Here is a 25,676-nt window from a genome sequence, read left to right on the forward strand (position 1 = left end):
TCCCCTCTCCCCCTCCTACCCCCCCCTCTCCCCCTCCTACCCCCCCCTCTCCCCCTCCTACCCCCCCCTCTCCCCCTCCTACCCCCCCCTCTCCCCCTCCTACCCCCCCCTCTCCCCCTCCTACCCCCCCCTCTCCCCTCCTACCCCCCCCTCTCCCCCTCCTACCCCCCCCTCTCCCCCTCCTACCCCCCCTCTCCCCTCCTACCCCCCCCTCTCCCCCTCCTACCCCCCCCTCTCCCCCTCCTACCCCCCCTCTCCCCCTCCTACCCCCCCCTCTCCCCCTCCTACCCCCCCCTCTCCCCCTCCTACCCCCCCCCCTCCCCCTCCTACCCCCCCCTTCCCCCTCCTACCCCCCCCTCTCCCCCTCCTACCCCCCCCCTCTCCCCCTCCTACCCCCCCCCTCTCCCCCTCCTACCCCCCCCTCTCCCCCTCCTACCCCCCCCTCTCCCCCTCCTACCCCCCCCTCTCCCCCTCCTACCCCCCCCTCTCCCCCTCCTACCCCCCCCTCTCCCCCTCCTACCCCCCCCTCCCCCTCCTACCCCCTCCTACCCCCCCTCTCCCCCTCCTACCCCCCCCTCCCCCCCTCCACCCCCTACCCCTCTCTCTCGCCCTTTTTTTTCCCTCCCTCGCCCTCTTTTTTCCCTCCCTCTCTCGCCCTTTTTTTCCCTCCCTCTCTCGCCCTCTTTTTTCCCCACCCCCTCTCGCCCTCTTTTTTCCCCTCCCCCTCTCGCCCCCTCTCTCCCGTCCCCCTCTGTGCTACTAGGTTACATGTTCCAACCCCACTCCAGAGACTGGAACCAGACCGAAACTCCCAGTTTCCCAGGGGAATGTGAAGTTACACTGAAATCCCATGGCCACTATTGGAAGCACAGGGGTGGGGAGTTCCTCCGAGTGTCCCGGAGCTAATATTTATCCCTCGCCAACCATCGCTAAATGGGATCTTGTGCGCAAATTGGCTGCCACATTTCCTAAGTTACAACAGTGACTACAAAACGTACTTCAATAGTTTTGGGAGTTGGAGGTAGTGAAAATGATATGTAAACAAGAGTTCTTTCTTTATGCTGTTCACAAAGTTTTGTTTTTCCAGATCTCTAACACATTTGTTTTTTTCACTCCTTCCTGCAGACCATAAAGTCTATATCTGGCACAGAAAGAGCGAGCTTCCTGTGGCAGAATTGACAGGACACACACGCACAGTCAACTGTGTGAGCTGGAACCCACAGATCCCCTCAATGCTAGCCAGTGCCTCTGATGATGGCACGGTCCGGATATGGGGGCCAGCGCCCAGCCTTGATGGTGAGGATCCAGAAGGTGAGTCCAGCTGCCCAGCCTGCATCCATTTGTTTGTTCAGCGTCTTTCAGTCCATCGTGTCAGTTCCAGTTCCTTGCTAGAGCAATCCCAAACTAATCCCACTGCCCCGCTCTCTCCCCATAGCCCTGTATCAATCCCAAACCAATCCCACTGCCCCGCTTTCTCCCCATAGCCCTGTATCAGTCCCAAACTAATTCCACTGCCCCGCTCTCTCCCCATATCCCTGTATCAATCCCACTGCCCCGCTCTATCCCCATAGCCCTGTATCTTCCTCTCGGTCAAATATTTATCCAGTTTTCCCTTAAAAACTGCAGTGGTATCTGTCTCAACCTCTCACTGTGACATTCCAAGGAAAAGAAATTTCTTCCAACCGTTCTCCTCACTCAGTGACCATCTTTAATTGATGATCCTCATCACTGGCTGCCCAAGCAGAGGAAATGTGGTAACCAGAGAAAGACTAAAAGCCTCCACGATGTTAAATGTCTATTCAATCTCCTCTTGATCTTTCCTCCAGTGGCGATCGTCTCATATCTCAAGTCTCTCCTCGTACCGATAGTTTCCCAACCGTGGTGAATCTATGCTGTACGCTCATTAATGTCCTTTCCATAACGGGGCTCCCAAAACTGTACCCAGTGCTCTAACAGTAGTCGAGCTCATGCCTTCTACAAATTCATCATGACTTCATGGAATTGTGCAGCTCAGGAGCAGGCCATTCTGCCTGTTGTGTCTGTGCTGGCCCTTTTGAAGGAGCAGCTGTGCATGATTCCAACGCATCCCTGCTTTTGTGTCCATAACCCTATAAATTCCTCATCCTCGGGCAGCATCCAATTCGCTGTTAAAATTATTTATGGAATTAGCTTCCGCCACCTTTTCAGGTTAAACGTTCCAGATCCTAACAACTGAGTGAAAAGATTTCTGCTCATCTCCCCTCTAGATGTTTGCCAGTGATTTTAGTCTCGAGTATTTCTGAAAATAGAGACATTTTGTCGAAGTTTTTCATCTTGCACTCATCAGGACAACTCACAAGAATACCAATGGTAAGGGAAACAACAAACTTATACTGTATGAGAAGAGAGTGCTGATTGGTTGGCAAGTGGACTCTAATTGGTAGAGGTGTTGCCATGGAGAATGCACCGGTTTATAGTGACTGACAGTTAACTGCCAAGCTTTGTTTGAAATTTAAACCGGGCAGCTTGACTCTGATCAGTCAAGGCATTGCTCTGAGGAATGAACCAGCGAATGGCTGTCACTTATTTTGTTTAACTGAAACAGGTGCAATGTGTGTATATGTTCTTTCTGTCTGCAAAGAACAGGGCCCTGTGTATGAATAAATGTAGCTTCCAATATGCACAAACCCCCACACTGCAAGCCCGACTGGCAATCTTAAATTGTCAGTGTAATTCTTAGAACGCTGAGGATTATTTAGCAAATGATATCCAATCGCAGAATCACATCTAATGTTGGACACTGTTTTGAGTTCATTGCTCAGGGCAATGCCTTGACTAATCGGAGTCAAGCTGCCCGTTTAAATTTCAAACAAAGTTTTGCAGTTAACTGTCAGTCACCATAAACCGGTGGATGGCAATGCCTCTACCAATCAGAGTCCACTTGCCAACCAATCAGCACTCTCTTCTCATGCAGTATAAATTTGTTGTTTCCCTTGCCATTGGTATTCTTGTGAATTGTCCTGATGAGTGCAAGATGAAAAGCTTCGACAAAATATCTCTGTTTTCAGCAATGCTGAAGTTCTGTACTACCAAACGGCTATTTTAATCGTCTTCAGTTTTATTCTCTGATTTCTGAAACCCGGAATGCTGTTGGTTCTTTTCCTCCAGCTTTGTCCATCAGTGTTCGCACATTCAGGGAATTCACTCAAACCGCTCTGTCTCTCTGTTCAGGCACGGTTTAAGATCATGTGACTGGGTGTTCACATTTAAAGGGGACCCACCTTGAAGCTTCCATGTGCCGTAGCGGAGACTTCCATGTGCCTCGTATATCCTGACAGACTGTTATAAATCAGAGTCATAGTTTGCCTACAGCACTGAAGGCCACTCAGCCCTTTAAGTCCATGTTGGCTCTCTCTGCAAGAGCAATTTAGCCTGTCCCACTCCACTGCCTTTTCCCCATAGTCCTGAAAAATTTTTTCTCTTTGGGGCGGCACAGTGGTGCAGTGGTTAGCACTGCAGCCTCACAGCTCCAGGGACCCGGGTTCGATTCTGGGCACTGCCTGTGTGGAGTTTGCAAGTTCTCCCTGTGTCTGCGTGGGTTTTCTCTGGGTGCTCCGGTTTCCTCCCACAAGCCAAAAGACTTGCAGGTTGGTAGGTAAATTGGCCATTATAAATTGTCACTAGTATAGGTAGGTGGTAGGGAAATATAGGGACAGATGGGGATGTTTGGTAGGAATATGGGATTAGTGTAGGATTAGTATAAATGGGTGGTTGATGGTCGGCACAGACTCGGTGGGCCGAAGGGCCTGTTTCAGTGCTGTATCTCTAATCTAATCTTCAAGTGTTTATCCAATTCGCTTTTGAAAGCCACGATTGAACCTGCCTCCACCACACTCTCAGGCAGTGCATTCCAGATCCTAACCACTCGCTGTGTTTTTTTAAAAAAAGATTTTCCTCGGGTCGCCTTTGGTTCTTTTACCAATCGCCTTAAATCGGTGTCGTTCAGTTCTCGACCATTCCATCAATGGGAACAATTTCTCCCTATCTACCCTCTTCAGACCCCTCGTGATTTTGAACACATCGATCAAATCTCCTCTCAACCGTCTCTAAGGAGAACAGCCCCAGCTTCTCCAATCTATCCACGTAACTGAAGTCCCTCATCCCAGGAACATTTTTGTAAATCCTTTCTGCTCCCTCTCTAAAGCCGTTAACATCCTTCCTAAAGTGCGGTGCCCAGAATTGGACACAATGCTCCCGTTGAGGCCGAACCAGTGTTTTATACAGGTTCATCATCATTTCCTTGTTTTTGTACTTGTCACCTCTATTTATAAAGCCCAGGATCTCGTATGCCTTTTTAACCACTTTCTCAACCCGCCCTGCCACCTTGTCTGATTTATGCACATATACCCCCAGGTCCCTCTGCTCCTGCACCCACTTTAGAATTGTGTCCTTTTATTTTATATTGCCTCTCCTTGTTCTTCCTACCGATATGTATCACTTCACACTTGTCTGCATTAAACTTCATCTGCCACATGTCCGTCCATTTCACTATCCTCCTCACAGTTCACAATACTTCCAAGTTTTGTGTCATCTGCAAATTTTGGAATTGTGCCCTGCGCACCCAAGTCTGGCTCATTAATATCGATCAAGACAAGCAATGGTTCTAATACTGACCCCCGGGGAACCCGACTTCCTCCAGTCTGAAAAACAACCGTTCACCACTACTGCCTTTCCTGTCCCTCTGCCAACTTCATATCCATGCTGCCCCTGTCCCTGTTATTCCGTAGGCTTCAAGTTCGCTGGTGCAGTCCTCAGTTCTTGGGAGCTGGGCTGTTAACGCTGCCATGACGTTGAGTGCAGCTGGCGAAAGGCGAGAGGTCCCTGCGTCATTATCCTGAGCTGTGTGTGAGGTGGAGGTGGGGAGAATGTCACACAGCCTGGCCCTTGGAGCTTGCCCTGCATTGGGAGCCTGAGTCATCGAGGTATTGTGTGACATTTCAATCTCGGAGCCGAGAATAACCAGGGTGCGCGTGTGACTCAATGCCCTTGCATTGCAACTCGCCACGACTGACTGGGCAGGACCGGTAGAGCAACTGGGTGCCTTGGCACAGTGTCGCAGACTGGCAGAGCTCCCTTAGGATTAGAGGATTGCATGGAGATGCTTCTGATTCATTAGGGTAGCGAGAGAAGCTGTTTCCTCTGGTTGGGGGTGGGAGTTAGGACAAGGCAACACAACGCTGAAATTAGAGCAGGGGTGATGTCAGTAAGCACTTCTTCACACAAAGGGGAGTGGAAATCTGGAACTCTTCCCCCCCCCAGAAAAGCTGTCGAGGCTGGAGGGCTGGAGGTTGGTTAGCAATTTCAAAACTCCGATCGATAGACTTTTGCAGAGTAAGGCTATTAAGAGTTGTGTGCGGAACCAAGGCGGCTAGATGGACTTAAACTGCAGATCGGCCATGATTGAACTGACTGGCGGACTAGGCTCAAGGGGCTGAATGGCCTCTTCCTGTTGCTATGGTCCCCCCCCCCCCCACTCCCCTCCCCCAACCATACACGCCCGCCCTCGTTTCCCTTCGAAAGATAGCTCATTCCAGGAGCTGGCGCAGGTCTGATGGGCTGCATTTCTGTGTGGTATCACTCAGTGAGTGCCTTGACCTCTCCCTTCCTTCCCTCCGCAGGATGCAGCAGCAACAGTACCACCGACAGCTGACACCTGGAGCCGGGGACCAGTTAACTTTCTCGCTGTGCCGCTCGGGTATTCGATGCCTGCTCGATCGGGCAACCCGCCATCTGATGGACAGAAGAAGACAGCAGCCACGACAACCCCATTTCCCCTCCACCCACCCCCCCCCCCCCCCGACCTCCTGTGCCATCTGATGCCAGCTCTACCTGCAACCCACCCCACCCTCCAAACTCCAGAGTCACCAGCTTCTCCGCTCTGCCCGAGAGTGGGGGGAGGGGGGGGAATGGTGTTTACCAGCGAGCTGGCATCCGCGGACACATGCCGACGGTGCTACCAACACTGCATGGCTACGAATTCAGCTCATTGTCCGAGGCAGCATGAGAAACTTGACATTCCCACTGAGCTGTCTGTGTGTGTGTGTGTGTGTGTGTGTGTGTGTGTGTGTGTGTGTGTAGGGATGGGGGCAGGGAGCGCGAGTTCATCTTGAACCACTTAATTCTTGTTTATTTCCCCTCCCACACCACCTCGGGTTGTTCAAAAATGAACTTTTTTTAAAAAAAAAGAATATAGAGATATATATATATATATATATATACATAATCTGCAGACCTTCCCGACTGTTTGTATTTTGACGCCCGAATGGGGACCTCGTGAGATTTGGTCGTGGCTCTGTTGCCTCTAAGCCCTGCGCCTGGAGAGGGCCCGATGTGGTTTGGGGGTGGGGAGGGGAGGGGGTCGTTCTGCTGGGGGTCAAAGGGCCTCCCAGGAGCAAAAGCGCAAGCAGTGTCGGGAAATGAGTTTCGCGGAGGCATTGTCTCGCCCAGTCCACTCTCGAGCCCCCTCCTGGGGGAGGGGGGGGCGGTGTGGGGGATTGTGTGAGTGTGTCCCCCAGAACCGCCCTCCTGACTGAACCCCCACCCCCCCAAATCCTTTCCTCAGATGTAACTGTGCCCCCGTCTTCGGCTTTGTCACTGGCACGACTGCCCAGCCTCGATGCAGCGTCTCCTGGTGCCGGGCCTGGACTGAGAGAGAGAGACACTCTCCTGCAGAGTGCGTGGGGACAGGGACCAGAGTTTAAATGCCAGCTGGGGGTGGGGTGGGGGGTACCAAGATTTCAGAACAAGGGAGGGTGGCCCGATCCGTGGCGCTGTACAGAGTGCGCAATTCCCCACCCCCCCCCCCCCCCCCCCCCGCCCGTCAAGACGCTTGGGCCCCGCCTCAGTGCTAGCTGTCCTCTTTCAAGCCAGTGCTGAGTGTTCCTCTCTGTTTGTGGAGATGTCTTCCGACACCCTTCCCCCTTGCTCCCCTTTGACCCTTGACCTATCCACTGGGAAGTTTAATAGTTCCAGCAACGCACCCCACCCCACCCCCCAAAACCGGTCCATCTGCAAATCCTTCAGGTGGGAATCAAAAGCCGCTCGCACGGCCCCGAGTCCCTGAGAGTGACCTCGCGTCGCACACGGCCCCGAGTCCCTGATGTTGCTGTCGGGAGCTCTCCCCTGGGGGAGGGGAGTGAGCTGCTGTGGGTTGTTGGGGTTGGTGGAGGGTGAGAGATGCCGAGGGGATCCTCAATGCATTTGGACCGCACCACCCAGCAGACAAGCAACTGGTGCCAGCGCGATTAATCTTTCCACTCCAAGGCTGAGCACCCTCGGGGAGTGGGGTTTGGGGGATTTGCGATTCCGTAACTCCAAGATCTCCCTGTCTCGCCCTCCGGGTGTAACCCCCTTCCCCTCCCACCCCAATCTCGATTATTGTCAGTGGCCTCCAGGCTTATAAGCTCTTTGCCTCTGTGTGTAGGGGTGTGTGTGTGTGTGTATGTATGTGTGTGGGTGCCTTTCTGATGGGGTTCTGCTCAGGTGCTCACTTCCCCCGATTGTTTTTTTTTACTTTAAGGCCTCTCCCACTGCCTGAGACTGTAGACTTGGGACCTCCAGTAATGAAACACCTTGTCCCATCCTGAGAGGGCTCCACTGCATCCCATTCCTGAAGGGGGCAGTGTTGGTGCAGAGGGGTCCCCCACCCCGAGCACGGACAGCCCCCATTTAACCACGCGAAATGCCACTGGGACTAGCTCTCCCCTTTCCCATGAGCTGTTGGCATCGATGGTAAAGGCTCTGAGGAGTTGGTGACGCTACCCCGGCAGCACCCTTGACCGGCGGGTGGGTGCGGGGGAAGGGAGAGGGACCGTGAGAGACGGCCGTGAAGTCCAGGGTTTGTCGTGACCTGAGGAAGGTTCTACCCCCTCACCCTGACCCTCCCCCGCCAATCACCTGAAGGATTTTTAAGGAGATGTCCAGGTGGTGAGGGAGAGAGCTTTTGCCACCTCAGCAGCTGGCGATACACAGAGGCCCGGGAGGTGGAGTCCTGCCCAGCACTGCACCGACGTTTGTTTTGACTTTTTTTTTTACTGAGTGGTTAAAGTAAGCAGCTCCGAAACGTGCGGGAGCCCTGGACGGAGTTTCTCGGGGTCTCGGTGGGGACGAGGCAGCGAGGCTGAGCCTCGAGGAAAACCACACTGCGGTCTCGCTCCAGAAGTTGCACTGAAGCCAGAAAATGGCACGAGTTAGGAGTCATTATTGTAAAAAAAAAAACGGGAGGGCATGGAATTACAGGCAGCCTTTTGTGATGTGCCCGGGAGATACTGGCACAGTGTGGCCAGGGCTGGCATCAGACTTGACCATCAGTGACCTCGATCACGCTGGGACTGACGCTGGTCATTCTCGCTGGCCTCCGTCTCATGGGGACATTTTAAGTCACTGGTTACATGGAGAGTCCTGGGACAGTTACATTCGAAAGTGGAGGGGGTGGGATAGGGACAGTGGGGGGGGGGGGTGGGGAACAGAAGGTTTGGGCTAGGGTGCTGAAGTGAATGCAGTGGGGGAAAATCTAGTGATGTCTATACAAAGTAATTTTACGTGTTTATATATTAAAAAAAAAAAGAGTGTTATGCGTTTAAGAACTATTATTGTGTGTTAGACTGTTTGGAACTGAGGAATTTCATGCATTTTAAGGTGTGTTAATGCAGTGAGACATTATGCATTTAGATGGATGACACTGTATATGGAGTGAGTTGGTGATCCTTTACAATGACTGAGTATTCAACATTATGTCTGCCCAGGTAAGCAATGTCCTTGGAGCGGGTGCACACGGTCTGTGCGACATCCCTCCGAGTGATCGTGAGCGAGGGGTGCAGGGAGGGAGATATCATCATGCCTCTTTACACCCCTGCTGTTATTTTAAGACCTACCTTTATCTGTGCAGGAGTCTATCAGCGTGTCCGTAAACTAATCTATTGTAATAAAGGACCCTAACCTACTGATGTACTGATTTGCCTCCGCTGTGCTTTATAATACACTTGACCCTTTCTGTACACACTGATGTGGGACATGTATACTCTGGAGGGTGGGGAGAGGAGGGTCGAGTCCCTCTTGGAAAGATGACAGAGTGCGGGCAGGACCGTGTTATGAGCCGGACCCTGCACCTGGGTTAGTCCCTGGACACCCCAATCCAAGCACTGCCTATTTGCGATAAATATCCACTATTATCGGTCTCCCAGAACACTCTGTGACTTCTCAACCTTTAATCTCTCGTTGCCTTCCCCTACGTTCCCCGCCTCCCCCCCCCCCCCCCCCCCACCTCCGTGGCCGGGGATGTCCAGCCGCTGGGTGGCCCGGACAAGTGGTGGGCATCTGTGACTGGCAAGCAGAGGAGGTGCAGAACCGGTAGCACAATCAAACCAGCGTTGCATCAGGACGTGGGAAATAGGAGCAGGAGTAGGCCATACAAGCCTGCACCGTCATTCAGTACAATTACAGCTGATCTCCTCCTGCAGGGTTGGTGACTGTAGCTGGACGGATTGCTGGGGGTTTCCTCATCTGCCCCACCAAGTCGAGAAGGCTTCTTTTTTTCCTGATATCTCCCTTAAACCACCCCCACCCACCTAAAACCATTTTTGACTTTTCTTCCGAGCTTGATCCCCGCACTATCCTGAAGATCAATCTTGAGGTCCTAGGGAAACTTTGCTGGAGTTGTTGGCAGCCTACACCCCTAACCCAAGAAGGCACCTGAAGAGGTGGTTTCAGATGTCCCCGTTGTGTGTCGTTAGCCCTGTTTCATCGCAAGCCTTTCCAATTGCATGCCTCAGGGACTGACCTCTGGAATTTGAGGTGACCAGTTCGATCCTGGTCAATTGAAGAGGGCGTCCCGAGATAGCCAGTTTATTGGGATGTTTGACTGGTTGGCGACTGATGACTGGGGCAATGAAGTTGGGTGCGGAATGCAGGACTCCACAAAGGAAAATGAGTTGGGAGCGCGGTCCAGTTTTTCGTTGCCCCTCACCCAGTGCTCCCCTCATGCCCATACATCTGTGCAAGGGCAGTCTGGCACCCATGGGTGAAGGGATAAGATGGCAGGAGGCAGAAACACAGCTGATATCCTGACATGAGGCTGGCTCTTTGCTGGTCGGGCGGAGGTTCGAACAGCTGAAGTGTCCTGCGGTGGTTTGGAGTTTCCAGAAAAACTTTGGGTCCCGGGAGAATTGTGGGGGCGCCTCAGCCCCAGGCACCCTCCCCGTGTTGGATGGAAGGCAGCGAGGAGCAATACAACTCCATTACGAATGGTCCCACTGCATTATTGTCACTTGCTTTACATTGCAGTATTTTAGTCTGTTGTAATGTATGGGGATGCGGCAGCCAATGTGCACACAGCAAGATCCCACAGGGATAATGCCCAGATAAGCAGTCGGAGGGATAAAGTTTGGCCCCAGGACACTGGGGAGAGCTCCCCCCATCGCTGTTCTACCAATAGCGGCCATGGGATCTTTTACACCCACCCGAGAGGGGCCTCAGTTTAGTGTCTCATCCAAGCTGGGGTCTCCGATGAGCTAATACAGGCTGCCCCCCTCTATCAGCTGGTACTTGAGGAAAGGCACTATGCTTCGTAAGGATGAACACTCCTCCAGATCAGACATCCGGTCCTCTGAGTGCGGAGGCTGCAGCCCAGGCCGGTGTTGGGGGGAATCCATGAAGGGTGTTGGACTGACGTCAGTGACGCCCCCCCCACCCCACCCCCCCATCCCGGAGACCGGCTGGTCACCGTTGACCTCTGCCCTCAGCTGCTTGACGCCATCAAGTTCTGGACTACAAGCAAGCGGTCCCTGAGCGATGGAGACTCCCTTGAGCATTCCGGGAGCGTCCCCCAGCAGACTGGCTGATTTTGCTTTTTGGTGGGTTACCCTATCCATAGGGCGGAGCGGTCCCAGAAACCCGTCCCCTGGGAATGTAGGGCGGGGGGAAACAAATCGCTACCCAGTTTCAGGAGGCAAAGACTTCGGGGAATTCTTTTCCAACTCTCGAAAGTAAACGAGAGGGCACGGTTACCTGTTGAACAAATTTATTGGGCCATTCTCTGTAAATTTTAGCTCATCCAGAACTCTGCTGCTCCCCACCCCGTGTCTTAACTCGTACCAAGTCCCATTCACCCATCACCCCCTGTGCTCGCTGACCTACGCCGGCTCCCAGTCCAGAAACACCTCGATTTTAAAATTCTCATGCCTGTTGTTAAATCCCTCTGTAGTTAGCCCCCTCCCTATCTCTGTCACCTCCTCCAGCGCTCCTCCAATTGCGGCCCCTTGAGCATCCCCCGCTTCCCATCGCTTCTCCACTGGCGGCCGTGCCTTCAGTCGCCTGGGGGTCCTGAGCTCTGGAATTCCCTCCCTAAACCTTTCCGCACCTCTGTCTCCTCCTTTTAAGACGCTCCTTAAAACCGACCTCTTTGACCGAGCATTTGGTCGCCTGTCCCTAATATCTCCTTACTCGGGGTCCAATTTCGTTTGACGACGCTCTTGTGAAGCACCTTGGGACGTTTTACGATGTTAACGGTGCTATCTAAATGCAGGTGGTTGTTATTACCTGTGACCCATTGTGAGACATATTTAAGTGACCTTTTCCCCTCTGTGTCCCATTTCTATTTGGGACTCAAAACCCGAAATAAATCTCTCTCTGTCCATCACCCCACTCACAAATCTCCTGACCCCACTTTACCCTATGCTTAATACCCCCACCACCCAAAAATGTACCCCTCGGCTGCTTAAAAGTTTGTATTCTCCTCCCCCTTCCACTACTGACCTGGGCTCCTGTTCAACCAGCCTCTGTGGGTGGGGGTTACATAGTATTGCTGCGACATTTTGTCGCAGCTTCTCATCTGGCACTCATCAGGACAGTTCGCAAGGATACCAATGTTAGGCAATCAGCCCTCTCTCCTCATACAGTACAAATTTGTTGCTTTCCCTTGCATCGCTATTCTTGCGCGTTGTCCTGATGAGTGCAAGAGGAAAAGCTTCGGCAAAATTAATAATCTTGCACGGTATTTGTTGTAATGCGGGAAAATCAGTGGCTAATTTATGCACAGCAACAAATGAGATAATTTGGTTGCGACAGGACATTGAGGAGAACCGCCCCCACCCCCACCCCCCTGGCTCCTCTTCCACTAGTGGCCATGGGATCTTTTACATCCACCTCAGAGGGTAGGTGGGGCCTCGGTTTAATCTCTCATCCAAAAGAAAGCTGCAGCTTTTCCTCTGTGTTTAAATCTCGGGCCTCTTTAATTTCCCCAAACCCTCCCTCGCTGCTATTAACAGATTCTGGGGTTCAGAGCTCCAATTCAGTAACCAAAAAGGTAGCAACATCAAGAACAGCCCTTCCCAAAGCATTCAGACCACCGAGTAAGAGAATAGGCACAGGACAAGGCCATTCAGCCCCTTGAGCCTGCTCTGCCATGGCTGATCTGTACCTCAACTCCTTTGCTCCAGATCCCGTGATCCCCTTTCGCAACAAAAAAAAATCCAATGATTTCAATCTTGGATGCTCCACTTGTACTGAGGGAGTGCCGCACTGTCGGAGGGGCAGTACTGAGGGAGTGCTGCACTGTCGGAAGGTCAGTACTGCGGGAGTGCCGCACTGTCGGAGGGTCAGTACTGCGGGAGTGCCGCACTGTCGGAGGGTCAGTACTGAGGGAGCGCCGCACTGTCAGATGTTCAGTACTGAGGGAGCGCCGCACTGTCGGAGGGTCAGTACTGCGGGAGTGCCGCACTGTCGGAGGGTCAGTACTGAGGGAGCACCGTGCTGTCGGAGGGTCAGTACTGAGGGAGTGCTGCACTGTCGGATGTTCAGTACTGAGGGAGCGCCGCACTGTCGGAGGGTCAGTACTGAGGGAGCGCCGCACTGTCGGAGGGTCAGTACTGAGGAAGCACCGTGCTGTCGGAGGGTCAGTACTGAGGGAGTGCCGCAGTGTCGGATGTTCAGTACTGAGGGAGCGCCGCACTGTCGGAGGGTCAGTACTGAGGGAGCGCCGCACTGTCGGAGGGTCAGTACTGAGGGAGCGCCGCACTGTCGGAGGGTCAGTACTGAGGGAGCACCGTGCTGTCGGAGGGTCAGTACTGAGGGAGTGCCGCACTGTCGGATGTTCAGTACTGAGGGAGCGCCGCACTGTCGGAGGGTCAGTACTGAGGAAGCGCCGCACTGTCGGAGGGTCAGTACTGAGGAAGCGCCGCACTGTCGGAGGGTCAGTACTGAGGAAGCGCCGCACTGTCGGAGGGTCAGTACTGAGGGAGTGCCGCACTGCCGTAGGTGCTGTCTTTTAGACGAGACGTTAAACCGAACCCCTGCCTGCCCTCCTGGTTTCCTGGGTGGATGTAAAAGATCCCACGGCCACTATTGGAAGAAGAGTGGAGGGGGGGGGAATTCTCCCCGGTGTCCTGGGGCCGATATTTGTCCCTCAGCCAACATCACTGAAAACAGATGATCTGGTCATTATCACTTTGCAGTTTGTGGGATCTTGCTGTGTGCAAATTATCTGCCGTGTTTCCCACATTACAACTGCATTTTGTGATGTCCTGAGGTTGGGAAAGACTGGGAAATGCAAGTTAATTCCTATCGAGCTAGAATCTCCCCTCCAATAACTGAAGGAAATGTTCTTAAATTTCAGACTCTCGCTGTGCCTTCCTCTGAATTCCTTTGTCCTCAGGTACAAGGCTCTGTGTGTTAGTCAAAGGGGCCTCATTATTCCCCTGTCCTGCCCCACCCTCCCCAGAACACAAGAAATAGGAGCAAGAGTAGACCATTCGGCCCATCAAGCCTGTTCCGCCATTCAATATGATCATGACTGATCTTGGGCTTCAATTCCACTTTGCTGCCCACTCCCTTGTTTCCCTGCGAGACCAAAAATCTATCCCAGCCTTAAATGTATTCAATGATGGAGCATCCACAACCCTCTGGGATAGAGAATTCCAAAGATTCACAACCCTTTGAGTTTAGTAATTTCTCCTCATCTTAGTCCTGAATAATTGGCCCCTTATCCTGAGACTGTGTCCCCGTGTTCTAGATTCCCTGACCAGTAGGAACAATCTCTCAGCTTCTCCCTCTCAAGCCCTTTCAAAATCTTGTATGTTTCAATTAGATCGCCCCTCATTCTACTAAACTCCAGAGAATATCGGCCCAATTTACTCAACCTCTCATCTTTGGCCAACTCCCTCATTCCAGGGACCAATCTAGTAAATCTTCGCTGCACTGCCTCCAGTGCAAGTATATCCTTTCTTAAATTTGGAGACCAAAACTGCACACAGTATTCCCTACATTATACTCCATTTGCTGTCTTTTTCCCACTCACTTAGCCTGTCTAATGCCCTTTGCCACCTCTCTATGTCCTCTCTGCAGCTTATCTTTCCACCAAGCTTTGTAGAAGCTATTATTTAAGATGTTATAGCAGGGCATTTAGAAAAATTCAAGGTAATCAGGCAGAGTCAACATGGTTTTGTGAAAGGGAAATCATGTTTAACCAATTTATTGGAGTTCTTTGAGGGAGTTACATGTGCTGTGGATAAAGGGGAACCGGTGGATGTACTGTACTTAGATTTCCAGAAGGCATTTGATTAGGTGCCACATCAAAGGTTATTACGGAAAATAAAAGCTCATGGTGTAGGGGGTAACATATTGGCGTGGATAGAAGATTGGTCATTTTCTGGTTGGCAAGATGTAACAAGTGGTGTGCCACACGGATCTGTGCTGGGGCCTCAAAATGACTTGGATGAAGGGACCGAAGTTATGGTTACTGCATTTGCGGGACAACTCAACCACCACACGAGGAGACTCAGGTACAGGTTCAATTGATTTATTCAAGTGTAATTATAACTCTGTTTCATTCACAAGCCCCGGAGAAACTGTACCGTCATAATTCTTGAAAACAGAAATCAAACGTTCCCATTTGATTCCAGGCGTTACCATATTGTTTATATATTTTTTTGTTTCTCTATCTTAGAAGGCATATTAATTTCTTAAAAGTAACTTTGCTAAATTACACTATATCCTGGACATCTCAAATTATTCCCAATTCTAATAACATTGTTGCTGAAACGACAGGTTTTATAAACGTTCCATTTAATATCTCCCAACAAGAAACTTTGTTTTTTTTTATACTTGGGAATCACCTAGATTGTTTTTTTTTTCTAAAACTTTGATTGTCCTCTTAAATGTCAGATAAATTTATCTTTGAGTGCTTGAATGAACTTCTTTTGTTTTAAGAATGTTAAAGAACTTTCTCTTTACATTTTGGGTTATATTGCAGTCATTGGAAAAGATGCCTGAAGAAAAAAAAATCATATAGAAAAAATAATCAATTCAATTTTTGTTTATCGGTTCCAATTTCTCTTGCCCAGACTTGGTGGTATTGCATGTTTATTTTTAACACTAAAGACAGAAATGCTTGTAACTATCTCTCCTTCTCAAGCACTTTGTCTCATTGATATTTGTCACATTTGCTGTCCGCAGTTACATTCTTCGAAGCTGCAGGATCTCTTGCTGTGGCCTCAGTTCCCACTTTTAGCATCTTTTGTAATTAATGACTCCCTCAACTTGACAACATCAACTTGAAAGTTCATTGTGGCCACCACATCTTAACAGGTTAGTTAACCTTAATAGTGTAAACTTAACCGAACAGAATAGCACGTGCTTTTTTTCTTTAGGAAAAGGTAAATTACGTCTTTTTTTTTTCTTCAGGCGCACAATGTTAACTTGAAATGAACACACTCGTCAATCCCTTTTCACAATTATTTAATTCCAAACTTAGAAAATTAATTCCTGTAATTATGAATTCAAGGTCCCAAAAATCTGTGTTAAGTTCCCAGTCCCGATCCTAAGGAGCACACACTAGGTTCAACAAGTTCGCCCTCAAAACATGACCCAAGTTTCCCACAAAAATATACATATAAAAATAGAACAAGTACCAGAATCAAACTTTCAGAATTAAAGCCGGACAACAAAGAGTTAATGACTGTCAACTCCACAGCATAGTTCATGCAGTAGGAAAACATTTCGTCACTCAACTGCTATTATGACATTTTTCTAGCTTCCTGACTTCACCCAGCGCGGTCCCCTATTCCCCCCTATAACTCTCGCAGCCAGCACAGCTCTATGTTCGGTATACCTCACGGTAAGTGTTTCTGACCTCTGCACGGCTTCGCACTTACTGCCCTGCCAGCGCGGTTCTGCTTCCTGTCCTGAGTCCTCGTTCAGATTCTTTGTATGCTCACCCGGACCTTCTCTCAGGTAGGCTTACTGCCCGAACTATGGTTGGTAAATAAATATACTCACCCGTTCGCAGTGCCACTTCAATTGTCCGATGCACGTATCGTGCCAACTACACCACCACACGAGGAGACTCAGGTACAGGTTCAATCGATTTAATCAAGCGTATGCAAGGAGAGACGCCACCTCTGGAATTTCAAGGTAATACGCTGCCTCGACATTCAGGAGCACAAACTTATATACCATGCTTATCATACAATGTGTTCAAATAACGGATGATTTTTATGATTGATCATAAAACAATTGTGATTAATTACACATTCCAATGAACACACATCCTCAACCTTATCAATACACATACCAGATGACTCCAACCCGAGCCTATTATCTCTTTGTTTTCAATTACACCGACATTCCACGGAAACAGTGGCCTCGAGCCCCGACTCCAACCTTCACTCCCTAATCCTGCCCTTTAAGCTGCCAGCATGTTTGTTTCTTTTCTTAACCTGACTCTTAAATTCTGCTGAGATGCTTTTCTAAAACTCAACTTGTTTCTACTTAATCCCTTCAACACAAAGATAGGTCGGAAAGTAACGTGTGAAGAGGACATAAGGGGCTACAAAGGGATATAGATAGGTTAAGTGAGTGGGCAAAGACCTGGCCAAAAGTATAATGTGGGAAGGTGTGTATTTGTCCACTTTAGCGGGACGAATAAAGAAGAATCATATTATCTAAATGGTGAGAGATTGCAGAGCTCTGAGATGCAGAGGGATCTGGGTGTCCTAGTGCATGAAGCACAAAAGGTTAGTATGCAGGTACAGCACGTAATTAGGAAAGCTAATAGAATGTTATCATTTATCACAAGGGGAATCGAATAGAAAAGTAGGGAGGTTATGCTTCAGCTATACAGGGCATTGGTGAGACTACATCTGGAGTACTGTGTATACTGGTCTCCTTATTTAAGGAAGGATGCAAATGCATTGGAAGCAGTTCAGAGAAGGTTTACTAGACTAATACCTGGAATGGGCGGGCTGTCTTACGAGGAAAGGTTGGACAGGCTGGGCTTGTATCTGCTGGAATTTAGAAGAGTAAGAGGCGACTTGATTGAAACATATAAGATCCAGAGGGGTCTTGACAGGGTGGATGTGGAAAGGATGTTTCCCCTTGTGGGAGAATCTAGAACTAGGAGTCACTGTTTAAAAATAAGGGGTCGCCCATTTAAGACAGAGATGAGGAGAAATTTTTTCTCTGAGGGTCGTGAGTCTTTGGAATTCTCTGCCTTAAAAATATTCAAATACTCTACTTCCACCACCTTTTGAGGAAGAGGTGGATAGATAGATATTGAGGGTAGGTGGGAATGTGGAGTAATCAGTTCAGCCATGATCTTATTGAATGGCGGAGCAGGCTCGAAGGGCCGAGTGGCCTACTCCTGCTCCTAATTTGTATGTTTGTATCATCAGCAAACATAAATACATTACTCGCTGTCTCTTCAACCAAGCCATTAATACAGATTGTAAATAGCTGAAGCCCCAGCACTGATCCTTGCAGCACTCCACTATTTACTGCCTGCCAACTTGAAACTGCCCCATTTATGCCCACTCTTTGCTTCCTGTCCTTTAACCAATCCTCTATCCATGCTAATACATTACCCCCCAACTCCATGGGCCTTATTAACCTTTTGTGTGGCACCTTATCAAATGCCTTTTAGAAATCCAGGTATACTACATCTACTGGTTCCCCTTTATCTACCCTCCTAGTTACATCCTCAAAAAACTCGAATAAATTTGTCAAACAAGGAAAACCATGTTGACTTGTTCCAATCATATTTGCATTGTTAAGACTTCCTTAATAATAGGTTCCAGCATTTTCCCAACTGATGTTAGGCTAACTGGCCTGTAGTTCCCCGCTTTCTCTCTCCCTCCTCTCTTGAAAAGCAGTGCAACATTTGCCAACTTCCAATCTGGTGGGACCATTCCCGAATCCCTCACCCTCTGCACCTGAAATTCCCTCCCTGCGACTATCATTGTCTGGAATACTGAACTAAACAACATTTATGTTGAAGATCTGTGAGTGTGTCTTCATTACAAAATCTCATGCTAAAATCTGTTTGCGCCTCTTGCGTTCGTGAACTGGAGCAATACAGACCATAATATCAGGTCGTTGACAGGGCGACTGGTAGGCTGGGGGCAAATCGAACTTCTTGTGGGGGAGGGGCTGAGCCACTCCAAGTTGGAAGTGCAAGGTTCGATGGGACAGTGTAGAGGGAGCTTTACTCTGTATCTAACCCTGTTTTTTTTTCTTTTAGGTGACCTTTATACCCAAGGCCCCTTTTATATTTTCATGTTGAGGGGGCCTTTATTCCTCAGGCCCCCTTTATATACATATTTACATTTTTTTTAAAAATAACTTTATTTAAGACCAGATAAATCAACAAAAACTCAAATTAAAATGCCATTTTCGGCGTCAATGATGCACTCCAGTCCCTGCGGTGCCCACCGGTCGCAAGAGGCCTCAAGCGTACCGGCGGACACCGCATGCTCCTTCTCCAGGGACACCCGGGCGCGAACGTAACCGCGGAAAAGGGGCAGGCAATCGGGGAGGACGGAACCCCCGACGGCCCGCAACCTGGACCTGTGAATTGCCACCTTGGCCAGGCCCAGGAGCAGACCGACGAGGAGATCCTCCTCCCGGCCCGAGCCCCTCCGCACCAGGTGCCCAAAGATCAGGAGCGTGGGACTGAAGTGCAGCCAGAATTTGAGGAGCAGCCCCTTCAGATACTCAGAGGGGCTGCAACCTCGCACACTCCGTATATATGTGGAACACGGACTCGTCCAGGCCGCAGAAAGTACAGGCGGCCTGGGAGTCCGTGAACCTACTTAAAAGCCTATTGCACGGGACTGCCCTATGCAACACCCTCCACCCCAGGTCCCCGATATAAAGGGGGAAGACTCCCACGTAGAGAGACCTCCATCGGGGTTTCCCCTCGCCGCCAGATGGCAACGCGGACCGCCAGGGCGTGTCCGGCCAGCTGACGAGGGCGAGGAAGTGGAGAGTGTGAAGGAGCAGCCCGTACAGGAAACCCCTCCGCGCCGATTGGAATGGCACGGAGGGCATTTCCGAGAGGCGGCTCGGGTTGTGCGGGACCGGCTCCCGAGGAGGGTTTCGGGGCCTGGGTCCGATGAGCAGTTCCGGCCGAGCGGGGGTCAGCTCGGCCGGGATCGCTCCGCACTCCCGAGCCCCCTCGCCACCCGCAGTGAGGGGCGTCCCGGGGGTTTCGGCTACTCCTCCGCCCGCCGGACCGTCCCCAGAGTCGGCCGCCCGGGCAGCCGAGTCGCTCTCCTCCACCGGTGGGGGAGTGCCCTGACTGGAGGTGACCATGTTCCAGACTCGGAATAGATCCCAGTAAAAGACAGGCAACTCCCTCAGAGAGGCGCGGCTAACGGACTCCACCGGGAACTGCGTGTCGTCTTGAAGGCAGTGACACTGGCGGAAAAAATACGTCGCCAGCGCACATCATCTGGGAGGACGCTCAACGTACAGGTATCTCTGCAGGGTCCGAAGGCGGAGAGTCGCAGCCTGGGTGCGGACGCACACCAGCGACTGACCGCCCTCCTCGATTGGGAGACTCAGGACCGCGGCAGAGACCCAGTGTTTCCTCTTGCCCCAGAAGAAATCGACGAGTTTCTTCTGGATCTTGGTGGCAAATACAGGGGGCGGGGCCAAAGTGACCAACCAGTACCACAGCATGGAGGCCACCAGTTGGTTTATGACCAACGCTCGGCCCCTGTAAGAAAGCACTCGGAGCAGTCCTGTCCAGCGCCCCAGCCGAGCGGTGACTTTCGCCTCCAACTCCTGCCAGTTTGCCGGCCAGGCTTCCTCAGCGGGGCTAAGGTGGACTCCCAGATAGAGGAGGTGCGTGGTGCTCCACGCAAAAGGTGTCATCTCCTCCGGCAGGGAGTCCACCCGCCACTGACCAACCAGGAGTCCGGAACATTTCTCCCAATTGATCCTCGCGGAGGACGCGGCAGAAAAGGTCTGCTGGCAGTCGCGCATCCTCCGCAAGTCAACGGGATCTGTGATTGCGAGGAGCACGTTGTCGGCGTAAGCCGAGAGGACGACCCGCATGGCCGGCTCGCGCAGAGCCAATCCCATCAACCTCCTGCGAAGCAAGCACAGGAAGGGCTCCACGCAGATGGTATACAATTGGCCGGACATGGGGCACCCCTGACGCACTCCTCTCCCAAATCGAAGGGGCGCCGTCAAGGACCCGTTAACTTTGACTGGACACTCTTCGGCGGCGTATAAAAGTCGGACCCGGGCCACGAAATGCGGCCCGAGTCCGAAAGCGCGCAGAGTCCCGAAAAGGTAATCGTGATCCACCCTGTCGAACGCCTTCTCCTGATCGAGGGAGAGAAAGGCGACCGACTGACCAGTCCTCCGGGAAAGATGGATCAGGTCCCGGACCAGTTGGATGTTGTCCTGGATGGACCGGCCCGGGACCGTGTAGGACTGGTCGGGGTGGATCATGTGGGCCAGCACGGAGCCCAGGCCATAGCCCGGGCAAAGATCTTATAATCTGTGCTGAGGAGGGAGACCGGACGCCAGTTTTTAAGCAGGCGGAGATCGCCCCTCTTCGGCAGCAGGACGATGACCGCCCTGCGCCAGGAGAGGGGCATCTCCCCGGTCGCCAGGTTTTCCCCCAGGACTCACGCGTAATCGTCCCCCAGGACGTCCCAGAACGCCCTGAGGAACTCCACGGTCAACCCATCCAGCCCTGGGGATTTGCCCCTCGAGAGCTGGTGGAGGGCGCCAGTCAGCTCCGCCAACGTGAGCGGAGCCTCCAATCCTTCAACGCCCTCCGGGCTGACCTGCGGCAGGTCCTCCCACAAAACTCTGCGCGCATCCTCGCTGGATGGATCCGGAGAGAACAACGCACTGTAATACGTCCGGACCAGGAGGCCCATTCCCTCCGGATCCGTGATGGAGGATCCGTCGTCGGCCAGCAGCTCAACGAGCTGCTTACGGACCCCCCGCCATTTTACCAGCGAGTAGAAGAAGGGTGAGGCGCGGTCCAAATCTTCCAGGATCTGGATCCGCGACCTCACGTACGCGCCTCGGGATCCTATGAGCTGCAGGTCCCTCAGCGCGCCTTTCTTCTCTTTGTATGCCTGCCACAGGGCCGGGTCCACGACGGCATGACCGAGGCGGGACTCCAAGTCGAGCACCTCCCTCTCAAGGTGCCCGATCTCGGCTTCCCGCCTCTTGGTCGACCCCTTCGCATACTCCTGACAGAAGACGCGGATGTGAGTCTTGCCCACATCCCACCATAGCCTCAAGGATGGGAAGCCCCCCTGCTTCCTTCTCCAGTCGGCCCAGAATCGACAGAACGAGTCCCGAAATCGCACGTCCTCCAGCAGCCGGTTGTTAAAGTGCCAGTACGCGGACCCCGCCCGCGTGCAGAGCGGAGTAAACTCCGCCCACACCAGGCGGTGGTCCGAGCACGGCACCAGCCGCATGGAGGCCGCCGAAACGCGGGAGACGTACGCCTGCGAAATGTAGAGGCGGTCGATTCGCGACCCCCCTCCTCCAGACCTCCACGTGAAGGCGCTGGAGTCGGGATGGAGATTCCGCCAGACGTCCACCAAGTTAAGGGAGCTGATCAGTCCCCTCAACTTCTCCACCGACGCTTGGCCGCGCTGGGGACCGGAGCGATCCCCCACCTCGAGGGTGCAGTTAAAATCCCCCCCGAGGATGATGCACTCACCGCTATCGATGGAGCTCAAGAGAGCGGACACTTCTTCAAAGAAGCGCGCTTGCAAAGCGCCGGGCCTGGGCGCGGACACGTTCACAAAGTGGAGCGGCACGCTACCCAGGCGAACGGCGAGGTGGAGCAAGCGGCCCGGCACTAGCTCCTTGACCCCCAAGATCTCCGGCTGAAAAGTCGGGGCCAACAAGATAGCCACCCCACTAGAAATAGGGGTGAGGTGACTCATGTAGACCCCACCCTGCCACTCCAGGAGCCAGGTGGCTTCGTCTCCCGGAACGGTGTGGGTTTCCTGCAGAAAGCTCACCGCGTATCTCCCTTCCCTAAGGACTGAGAGATTGTGAAATCTGCGGTGAGCCCCTCTGCTGCCATTGATGTTGAGGCTGGCTATGGTTATCTTCATGTCAAAGGTAATTAAAAACCCGTCACAAACACCTCACTGTGAGGAGGGAGTGGAAGTGCACCTGGCCCTCCACTCCCCCAGCAACCCATTGAGGAACACATTAAAACGGCGCCTCTCAACCAGTTTCACGTCCGCGTGCTTGCCCGCTATCTTAAGGGCGGCACGGACGGACTGTATGATCAGCGCCAGATTCGACCAACGGTCGAGGGCCAGCTGAACTTTATTGCGGCAACCTCTGCAAGCCGCGAGGAAATCCCGGAGTTCCGCCGTGGGGATGAGAGGAGATTCGGTGGGAGGCACGAGGGACTCCACCACCTCACTGGCGATGGAATCAAGATCATCCTCCGTGCCTCGCACCGAATCCCCATCCTCCTCCAGGTCGTTACCGCCAGCGGTCGACACATCCACCACACACTGTGGGGCGGACGTCCCGGCCGCGCCAGCTGGTCCCGCCTCCGTCACGATCCCACCCCCAGGATCGATGGCGGAGGAGTCCTCTCTGGGTTCTATTGTGAAACTGGAGCCTGTAGGCACCAGCGGTTCAGGACCCCCCTCCACCTCCGTCCCCAGGCCAATGAGTGGTCCAGGGGAGACAGAAGTTCCGGACTCCGGGAAACCAGCCGGAGCCGAGACTGGAGGCGGCGAGAGGAGGCCATCTCCCGCTCCGCCAGCACCCACAGGCCCAGCAGATGGGGCAGCATTCTCAGTTATAACTGGGTCGGGTGTCTCCTGGTTGGTGGTGGACTCCGGCTGGGAGGCCCGACCCTCTGGGGCCTCGCCCTCCCCTTCATTCAGGGCACCCGACCCAGTAGCAGTGGCGGAATGGGCGGTTTCCCCAGGCTCCCCCACCAGAAGCAGGGCCCCACTTACTCCTTCAGGAGGGGCCTCAAGTACCGGGGCCATCCCCTCCCCTCCATCCTGAGGAATAGAGTGCTCCTGCCCAGACTTTGCAGCCTTGGTGGTGGCGGTAGGGGGAACCTGAGGACCAGAAACAGGAGGCAGCTCCCCTCCAACAGATGGGCCCTGCACCTCAGGGCCCTGTGTTATTTCTGTGGAGGGGTGCCTTCTCCTCTTTTTCGCACTTGGGCGCGGAGACTCAGAGACCTCCATGTCATCAGAGGCCTCCGCCTCCGCACCCTTTTTTCCCTTTTTAGTCACCCTGGGCCTGAGCCCAGCCCTGGGACAGGTGGATTCCATGGGAATGGGCTTTGGGCTGAGCTCAGGCTCGGGTTGAGTCAAAGTGTCCAGGGGACGCGCCTCATGATGTTTCTTTTTTCCCCGCGTCTTCCTTCCGCTCGGACGGACGCTCCCCTCCCCGCCAGAGGCTGTGAAAACCACAGCCTCCGGAACCGACTGAGCGGTGTCTGTTGGATCTGCGGGGGGAGTGGGAGGAGGTGCGGTGGAACCACTCTGGGCCGCCGAGGTGGAGCTGGCGGCCGGGAGGTTGGGGCAGTTCTTACGAACATGCCCCACCCCTTGCAGACGTGGCACCGCGCTCCATCCGAGGTCCAGAAGACGCGGTAGGCCGTCCCCTGAAACTCTATACCGAAGTGGCCCTCCAAGACCACCTCCCGCGCCAGCTGCATGAATAGCTGGCGGCGGAAGGAGTAGACATGCCGGAGGCCGTGCTCCCGAAGACCGAGCGGGACTGGGGTGATCCCTGACCTCACCTCCCCCAGATGGTGTAGGTGGGGGAGGAGGAGCTCATCAGGAATGAAGGGTGGGACGTTCGACAAGATTACCCGATGCGCAGTGGCCCCCAGAGGGTCCACTGGCAGGAAAATCCCACCCACTGTGAGCCCCGTACTTAGGGCGAGGGACACAGCCCGCTCGGTCTTCAGGAAGAACACAGCCTTCCCATACATCTTTGAGGCTGCAACAATGGCCGAGGGGCCGACAACCACGGCCATTGCCTTAACACAAGCCTCAATAGTCATATTAGGATGGGTGTAACTCTTCACCCCATGCTTTGATGTTAAGATTTTAAATGGTGACGGGGCCACAGGAGAAGCTGTCGCAGCTGCTGCAGCATAGGAGGGCCCCGCCACCGGAGAGGACTGAGAAGTCATGGGGCGGAAGAGTTACAAGCACTTTGTTGAGAGCAAAAAAAAAGAAAAGAGCAAATACAATAAATCAAAAATGTAACACTTAAAGGATGTAGCACAGGGAAGAGGCTGAGGGAGAGGAAGGCCAAGAGGAATCAGTCTTTGTTAGTATTGCACAAGTCTTGTAGCTGGTCTTCCAGTTGGGAGGGTGGGGTGATGTCTTCACCTGGGTCAGCTGTAAGCTGCCAAGGCACACGCCTCCTTCGATGTTCAGATAATAAGTCTCTTCACCTGGGCAGCTCCAGCTGTCCCAGGCTTAGTAGTTGGGGTGGGGAGGGAGCTCCCTATCCAAAGATGTTAAACACAGGAGCTCCCTGTTGAACAATGCAGCCCCACCCAAGGTCTTCAGGTCTCTTCTTTCCCCACCCCCAACAATCAATGAAAAAGACTTTCAGTACCAAGCAAACTCACAAAAAGAGCTTCCAGTTCGTTGATGCACTCAGGCTCCCAAATCAGAGAGCAGCCAATCCCAGTGCTGTACCTGTCCTGGGAGTGTTTGATGGGGACAGTGTAGAGGGAGCTTTACTCTGTATCTGAGGTTGGCAATTCATTTCTTCCGTTGAGCACAGAATCGTTCATTCGAAATTCCCTGTATTCAGTCACTTTGGAACATATTTCTCAAGTTCTGAACAATTGGAAATGATCCTGACTTCGCTGGTCGTTGGCGCTTGCCTTGTGGATTGTTCAGCAATGCCGCCACCTGGTGGACATTTCCTCTTGTAGTTTCGACATCTCAGTCGGTCAATCCTCCCATTCAGTGCAACAACAATCTCCATTGGGATCCAGCTGACCCTGCCTTCGGGAGGGGGGAATATCAGCCAGGAGCTGATCCTTATCCAGCAACTACTTTACCCCTCCTCCACGCCTCGTCTGAACCTGTACTTGTGTGGCTATCGTGCAAGAATAGAATTGTGATGCTTTCCATAGTTGAATGCTCTGCTGAGACTCATAAATGAAGAATGACCGTGAGAATCGGGAGGGAGGCCCCAGACTGTTGGAACTGTGTCCCAGTGAGAGTCTGGGGTCATCAGGCGGGGACCGGAGATGGGTAATGGTTGAGGGGAATTGACATACAACAGATAGTTTTACCCCAGCAGTCGCGAAAAGTGTCAGGGCAGAAGATACTTTGGGAAGAAGGTGTCTCAACATCTTAGTAAAACAT

General features: G+C 52.6%; 1 protein-coding gene across 1 annotated transcript in view; it reads left to right on the top strand.

Annotated features, from left to right (window-relative positions):
• The window catches only part of LOC137355980 (WD repeat-containing protein 26-like), a 44,106-nt gene extending 35,118 nt beyond the window's left edge, over positions 1-8,988 (top strand). The window contains exons 12-13 of the mRNA XM_068021683.1: positions 1,126-1,311; positions 5,658-8,988. Of these exons, the coding sequence (XP_067877784.1) occupies positions 1,126-1,311; positions 5,658-5,689 (218 nt within the window). The 3' untranslated portion in view covers positions 5,690-8,988. The remainder of the gene's footprint in view (positions 1-1,125; positions 1,312-5,657) is intronic.
• Positions 8,989-25,676: the final 16,688 nt, after the last annotated feature.

The sequence above is a fragment of the Heterodontus francisci genome, chromosome 44 (genome assembly GCF_036365525.1).
Source record: "Heterodontus francisci isolate sHetFra1 chromosome 44, sHetFra1.hap1, whole genome shotgun sequence".
Taxonomy (NCBI): domain Eukaryota; kingdom Metazoa; phylum Chordata; class Chondrichthyes; order Heterodontiformes; family Heterodontidae; genus Heterodontus; species Heterodontus francisci.